The following is an 8,367-nucleotide window of genomic DNA, read 5'->3' on the forward strand; positions in this document are numbered from 1 at the left end:
TTTGCTTCAATTAAAAAACCAATGTGCGATATGAATTACCATCTATCTGCGTTTTCTCTCTTTTTTATTAATGGACTCTCCGACATTGACACGATTATATTATATATATATATATATATATTATATATTAATTCGCATGTATTAAGTATTAACGTTTTGTTCACGGTCACTTTTCTAGAATATTGTTCTTCTGACTATTTTGAATTCTGATATAACTGCAAGGCACTGCATATAAAGAATGTAATACCATAGATATTTTTATAGCGATGTTTGAATATTACCACAACATTGAAAATGACTCGAAGCGGAATCGAAACGTTTGTTTGTCGTTTTGTAATTATTATACGAATTTTATGATTGAATTAAAATTTGTTACTACATTACTGGCGCTTTACACTACTGGCCTTTCTCTTGCATATATTGTCTTATACTTACAGAGCCTTATTATTAATTATTAATTTTAATTCTTTTTTAAAAATTATCACATCACAAAATTTCCTTATTCAACAACACAAGTGTATGTATCATTCGTATAAATGATTTAATATTAGTAATTTTGCGAATCCAAAATCTCACGATAAGGATATATCGACGTTTGGAGTATGTATCAATTCTTCTTATGAAGCATATCAGCTGAATATTTAATTTTGTACGTATTCTGAGTTCGTAGTAGAGTCTGAGTCAATTTAATTCGGACATTGTCCTTATCGAAGATACGGTCTTTCTTCGGCATTCGCGTATAAGCCATTCGGCTGAGCATAATCCGAGTGTTAAACACGTCCGAATTCACTGTGACGGAAAGCGGAAATATAATTTCCCACTTATTTATACGCGAATCTCGGAGATGAAAATCGCGTTAATCGCATTCGCATTTTATCCACAGGAGAGAGAGAGAGAGAGATGCGCGCGTGAAAAAAAATTGTTTATAGGTGCGCGTTTTTTAATACAATTATCGCACCCGGTTTACGAGTTACATCCCGTATTCCGAAACTGAGTCGCATACGTTCAAAGCGCTTTACAAATTTTTCCTCGCGACGTACAATAATAGTTTCCCCTCGAAACTACATCTGCGCGTACTGGTATCCCATCGCGGAATTTTTGTTTCACCACGCCCGTCGTCCGTCGACGGCCCGATTGGCATTGCAAATGCATTAACGTATGCTCTTACTGCGTTCGTCAATTTGCCTTTGTACTCGGAAATTTTTCTTCGTCATTTCTCTCGTCGGAATTTCAATCTTGGAAATATTTCCCCGGCAGAGAAGTGCCGATCTATATATACTTTTTTTTTCTATTTTTTTTTTTATCGCGCTATCCTTTATAAATACGCGGGATAAAAGTTGCTCTCTTTTTTTTTCCCCAGCCCCGCCCTCATAATAAATCTCTCCTTTCTAATCGGCAATCCGCTTGACTAAATGCAACTTGACCGTCGTTTGCGGCCGCGTCTTTATTCGCCTTTACATTCCCGTGGACGCGACCAATCTTCTTGTCTATTTCCAGCTGCATTCACGGGGAGATTTGTTGCGAAACAGCCGTTTCGCGACTTTGAAGCTTCATAAATTTCTTTTACATTTATGTGCTCTATAACTCATTGAAACACACCGCCACCAGCAAAAGCTTCCATACGACCGTTATTGGACCGTGTGTGCAGGCTGACGTAAATCCTCCGTATCTTCGCCATTTTTCCGCTCGACTTCCTTTGTCGCGCACATAATTTATTGTACCTCTAAATTTACGTAATTTATCGTCCCGTTTAAATCATCTTTCTGAAATTTTTACAACAACAAACCGCATAATTGTTGCCGCATCTACAGTCCGGTATTCGGCTCGATAAGGATTGTATAATTATTTTTCCAACGCAACTTCGCAACTCCATTCAGCTCTCTGTTCGACTCGGTTGAAACCGCTAAAGCATCGGGTACGCGTCCCAATTGAGAAAATACATCGCATTTTCTTGTTTTCTTTTTTTTTTTTATAAATGGAGACTACATTTTACCGCGATATTATCTCGACCATATAAAATTCGAAGCATAATTTCCGCCACTAATTAATGCGAAACTCCTATCCGTTATCACAATTAAACGTATACGTGCGAATATGCAGAAACACGGTATTAATTCGCTTCGCTTTAGCGATGTTACGCCTGTCCTTCGCTCACTGTTGCATCCGTAATTTATGACGTAACCAAATTTATTTCGCTTGTTATCATTTCCATGCGCGGGACCTAATGAATATCGCGCACGAGAGAAATGTAAACAAACATCTCTTTAGGGTAACAATTGTCGCGGAACGAATAAACGTATGCAAATTGTCAAGCGCGAATATACCGCAATTGTGGGCGAAATATACATGTAACCGAAAAGAGATAAATCCGCAAAGCCTCACGAAATTATCCTGTCTTCAGATAAACAGCCGTTTCTCGTTGCGTTCGTATTCCGTTGCACGTCCATTTAGTACCGACTTACTTCGACGTACTCCCATACCCATTACATCGAATACCGTATACATCTGATAAACTTTTTTACCAGCACCATTTTGTTTGGGATGCATCGCAGATGAGATCGACGGCGCTTCACTGCCTGGTAACATCCTCCATCTCTCCCCCACGTGTTTCCGTCTACATGTGCGCCGGTAAATGTGAGCCATCAATTTCACTTTGTATCCAGAGGAGAGATTTCCAGAGGAAAGACTAGCTTCTCGTCTCGTTATTCCGACTCGTCTCGCTTTTCTCGGTCTCATTGAAGGAGGGAAAAAAAGAAAACGGACGATTTTATCTTTGCCCTCCGAACTCTACGCTTGTCCCGGAGATACTCCACAAACTCCTAGCTCATTGCTCTTGTTAAACTCTTAAAAGGGAGGAAAGTATTTTAGAGAGAACACGAGAGATAATCACATCAGTTGTCGTCTCGTTGAAATCAAGAACCAGGTTTGCCACAAAACTGGAAACCAGGGAAATGTCAGGGAAATTCAAAACGGTAAGGAAAATTGAGGAAAAGTCAGAGAATTTTTCTGAAAATTTTCTGAAAAATTAAAATTTCCTGGCTTTAGAAATTTAATATGCATACATGTCGTACTTGCACTCAATTTTGGAATACTTATCAACTTAACAATTAAAAGGAAACGGTGAGCATTAATGATGATTTACGTATTAAATTGTTTGTTGTCGGTAAGATACTTAAATTTCCAAATGATCAGAATAAAAATACACAAAATATCAATATTATTATTGAAGCATCAGGGAAAGTCATGAAAGTTTGTCTGAAAATCAGGGAAAAATTGTGAAATGTTAGGATGAAGAATTTGTGACAATTCCAAGAACATACATACATACTGTATAATACATCTCAATTTTAATGACGAATTCTTCGAGTTGGTTCGAAGTGAATTTTTGTCAAAAAAGAAAAAAAACGTCGAAATGCTAATGTCTCGAAAAGTCTATTACCTCTGGCGAATCTATAGTTCCGGCCGGCCGGAGTAAATCCCGAACTTTGCAGCTCGGTATGGAAAAGAGACGCATTTTTTTTTTGTTCGCATTTCGCAAATAAGATGAGAATTACGATCACGTCTGCGGGCGACTGATTTCGAAATAAAATTCGTTCTATTCGCCGAGAGATTATAATAATTCACCGGCCACCGTTACGCAGTCCGCCCACGAACCGTTCCGCATTTCTGCCACCTTCCCGCCGCTCTGCCTCCCGCACCTCGCCCGAAAGGAGCAGACAGAGGCAATAATCCGGCCATAAGTTTCATCCCATCGTGCAGATAAGATTATTGCGCGACTATTACTCGAACTGAAAAGCGCTCGATTGAAACGGTCGGGAATCTAACAATAGGCAGTAGAAGCATGGTACGTATTAATCTCGGTCTCTTAATTGTCGGAAACAAATTGATGATTAATCTTTTATCACGGCGAGAGAGAGTGCTAAGCGACAATTTTTAATACACGCGGCAACGAGATGGAACTTTTTGGTTTATCGAAGCTTACAACATGAAAGCTTCATAAACGTTAATTGTCTAATTTTCTAAAATGTTAGGATAGCCTTTGCGCAGTTGTGTGACATTCATTATCCCAAATTGGCGCAATTAATGGACGCTAATGTCATTGAAATAACAAACGGCAACTCGTTCCAAAGGTCAGCGTGTGTGTAATTATTTTCGGGAATGGAATATCGTAAAATGCAAAGGCTCGAAATCGAGGCGTGTTTAAATTGGGCTCCAATTTAATATTTAAATTTTGCCGAATTCGACACACGCCGTGTCAAACTGCATCAATCACGACACGCGGGTGATCGTGCTGCATCAAAGCGTGGCCGCGCGAATTTCGGCGAGGTGATTTAATGGTGATTCGTTAACGGAGTAAACGCACCTCCGCTTGAATCGGGGATTAATATCTCGGATTTTCTCGCCTCGAGACCTATTTATCCCGTGTCGGACTTTTAATTCGCAAGCAGCGCTGGTGCATCCGTGCGTCATCAGATGTATATGGACACGTATAAAGAGGAGGACCGCAACTGACGCATATATACAGTGACGTGCAAAAATTTTCGGACCCCGACATTTTACACTCTGATTTATAAAAAAAGAAAGCCTGATAAATTTTTAATTATTATCGGATATTAGTATAATATATAAGCGGATAACGAACTCTTGTAGTAACACCCGACAGTGATAAAAATTTACCAGGCTTTTTTTTTTATAAATTAAAGTACAAGATGTCACTGGCTGGAAACTGTATATAAGCGGTCACGTCGAAAATGCCGAAGTGTAAGAGAGATTTTAGTAAGTCTCTCTCTCTCTCTCTCTCTCTCTCTCTCTCTCTCTCTCTCTCTCTCTCTCTGTGTGTGTGTGTGTGTGTGTGTGTGTGTGTGTGTGTTAAAATCTCTCTCCCACCACACGGAACTGATTTCATAAAGAACGATGTACGATGAAAGCAGCAGGGTCGAAGAGAAACTGCTTGTACTTGTAACGCCGTTCTCGCACGCGAATCTTTTCACGAACGGCGTCCCTTTCGTCGAACACACGCGCCCGTGTGTTTCCATTTTCTTGCGATTTCGCACTAAGACCCCCTCTGCACCGTTCTCCCATAATGGGAATTTATTTCCAACTACGTGATAGCTCGCCCGGGGAATACGAAAATGAATGCCGTGATCGTAAAATAACAAGCTGCGCCATGAACCGGGACGAACGTGCACGTACATAGGAAATTTCAAAACTTTCTCTCTCTCTCTCTCTCTCTCTCTCTCCCTCTCCAGCTTATTCGAATTTACTTGTTATTTTGTAAATTTTGTTTTTTTAGCCTAACATGTATACGCATAACGTGTCGATTTATCTTCTCCTTTTTTTAATATTTTAACTGCCGGATGAGAGTCAATTACGAGATCGTCAGCCAGAATAAAATTCGCAAACTCATGAAGCGAAATTAATATTTCATCCTATGTCATCGCCATCATCGCCCGGGATTTTATGGGAGCCTCGATAAGCGCCGATTGTTATCGGCAGTCGTATGACGCGCATTTAATTTTTAATGCAATTGGAAATGTCGAATCGAATAACTCTCATTTTTGCCTCTCTTTTTCTTTTGTTTCTCGGTCTATCTTTCCCTTTTTTTTTTTCTTTAATTTCTCTCTCGTGCTCTTTACATCACATTTTTTTCATCGATCCTGCGACGAAAACGCGACGCCGATACGTTAAGGGAACTTTGTAATTTCCAGCGTGAATCGTAGAACGACCATTTCGACGGGCAGACCTTTCCAATTGCGCTCGGTGATGCAATTAAAGTCGAGCCGCGGCAAACGAGATCTATCGGTCCTTCCAATATAATTGTTTCCATGATGCGATCGGACAGTAATTTTTCCCGCTCAGTTACGTCATGAGAAATAGAACTTTATAAGATCCATTCATTTCCGCGAGTATTTTCAAAATAAATATCGCGCGTTTCAAAAGAAGCAATTATTATTATTCAATCTTATATAATTTAATTCATATTTATCATGTGATAGCCAAAGACTTTCCTCTTGTAATACGAGTCGTTTCTTGTTTATTTTCCCTTTTTTTTCTTCAGTTCCATTCATTGCGACGTTTTCATCAAAGGTGAGAATCTAGGCTCGTCTTTTCGCGCAGTGTTTTTAATCATCGGTTCGTTTAAGGGAGGCTGGATCATATCTTCTTCTCACGCGAGCCGAGTATCTTTCGAATCGCTCGCGCTTCCGACGCGCGTAGGGGATGAAATGGATATTGGGTGCAAGGGTAGAAAAAGAAAGAGAGAGAGAAAGAGAGAGAGAGAGAGAGAGAGAGAAGGAAGAGGTGGAGCTTTTCTAGCTTTCCGGCTGTCTGTTCCCGTTTTTCCCTCCCGAAGAGATCCGTGTGCCACGAACAGAGAGAACGATGTATCTCCGCGGAGAAGCATCCGAGCGTATTTTAGAAGCTACTTGCGCGAACGGACGGCCGAAGAACAAGAGAAAGGAGAGTTCATGTTTATCAATTTCAGAGATATCCCGAGACGCCGAATAGAATCGATAAAACCGCGACCCTGATAAAACCCCGGGATAAAACTGATACGTACAGACATTGTAGTACCTCGATAAAACTCGGAGATAGATATCGGTCGCAGTTTTAGAATAGACAGCGGTGAAATCTATCGGTATAGATAGCTCGCCGCGGATATTAAATCTATTCGTATCGTTCTCGTTGCAGGAATTGAACAGCCGGCATCTAGACCCCGTGGAAGTGTTCCGCGGGATACCTTACGCTGCGCCTCCCGTAGGAGATTTAAGGTTTCGTCCCCCGATCTCGCCGATACCTTGGAACGGTGTCAAGCTGGCGGATACATTCGGCGCGGTGTGCCCGCAGAATTATCCGGACCTCACCAATAACACTGCCGCGCTCTCGCAGATGCCGCAAGGCAGGTATCAGCAGCTCAAAAAGATGGTCGTCTTCCTGGCCAACCAGAGCGAGGACTGTCTCTTCCTCAATCTGTACATACCCGGAAGCGGTAAGAATGCACTTGCCGGTTCTACTTGATAGTATTTAATTGTATTAAGGAGCCATTAAAAACATATAGATAAACTTAAGTAGTACGAGGTAAGTAATGAAGAAATCAACATGTCGAATTGCCTGCTTATATTATATTGTGGCTTTAGATTCTCGACTATGACTGACTGATTCACTAATTGCTTATGTCTCTTTCCGCTTAAATTATTATAATATTTTTCTGTCTACTCTAATCACGTTACACAAACCTGCGTACTAGTTAAAGAAGCGTTAGTTGAAATTATTTTAGATAAGTGACTCTTTATTGCACATTGACCCATTTTCTCGTAATACTTCCGCTCATTAGGAATGAAATTATAACGTGGTGCCTTCTGAAGAAGGTTTCTTTTTTACGAGAAAGAAGGGCAAGGTCATACGATAAATAACATTTCTAAGAGGGGCTATGCAAAATTACGTTTCTATTGTCGCCTAAAGTACCCCGGCGGTAACGTAAAGTTTCTCAGTTCTGACAGAATAAAAGAGATAATAAGTTTTAATGAAGGTCTTTACTCTTCGGGAAGGTAGTAAAGCGCTACTCCACATTGAGTTAATGAAAGTTCAACTCTTACCAGCTGAATAAATAATGTATTTTTCACATCTTATTATTATTTATTCAAGCAGCACAGTTTACGAGTGTTAACTCGATTATCAATTCTCGATCGATATTTATTTCAAGGGGAACCCACGCACCGTATACATCCGTATAATAAATTCTTAAAATGTTCTGTGATAAAAAATTAATAACTTTTAATGGTTCAATGGCGTTTGTTCGTTGTGATTATGAAGGGGCGCAAAAAAAGGAAAGACTTGAATTGATTTCACGCTTATTAAAATTATGTATCGATAGGGAAACGTCCAGGAGATGCAATCGACCGAGGTTAATTTTATACGATTACGAAGAATTTTATTCGGCGAAAAATAATACGTTACGTTGGGACGTTATAAAGTTTTGAAGCTGCGCGCGGCCATAATTCGGCTCCTGAAATTCTCAACTATATTATCTATCGGAGCCGACAATTTATGCGTCCGTATAGTATTACATGGCACAAGTTGCTTCCTAAAGTAATTAGTCCTAAAGTAATTAGTATACCTTTATGCCGGGTAGTATCAACCTGGGAGCAGCCGCATGCGTTACGTCGCACGTTACTCGGTGCGCGATGAAAGATAGAGGCGAATTTGCAACGTAAAGCGGCCGGTCTGCGCCGTAACCTCGGTCGGGCTACAAAGGGAAAAGGGAGAAGGATTGAAAATTGCGCGAGCTGCGCGAATAGCACAGGGTTACGGATAGCAGGGCGCAGAGGAGAGTAAGAAGCTGTAAAAAAAAAAAAAAAAAAAAAAAAA

The 8,367-nt window shown here is 40.3% G+C and overlaps 1 protein-coding gene across 1 annotated transcript in view; it reads left to right on the forward strand.

Annotated features, from left to right (window-relative positions):
• LOC108746918 (neuroligin-4, X-linked) overlaps positions 1–8,367 on the forward strand; it is a 36,126-nt gene that overhangs the window by 4,329 nt on the left and 23,430 nt on the right. The window contains exon 2 of the mRNA XM_018484026.1: positions 6,691–6,988. Within this exon, the coding sequence (XP_018339528.1) occupies positions 6,691–6,988 (298 nt within the window). The remainder of the gene's footprint in view (positions 1–6,690; positions 6,989–8,367) is intronic.

Source organism: Trachymyrmex septentrionalis, unplaced genomic scaffold (genome assembly GCF_001594115.1).
Source record: "Trachymyrmex septentrionalis isolate Tsep2-gDNA-1 unplaced genomic scaffold, Tsep1.0 scaffold107, whole genome shotgun sequence".
Lineage (NCBI taxonomy): Eukaryota > Metazoa > Arthropoda > Insecta > Hymenoptera > Formicidae > Trachymyrmex > Trachymyrmex septentrionalis.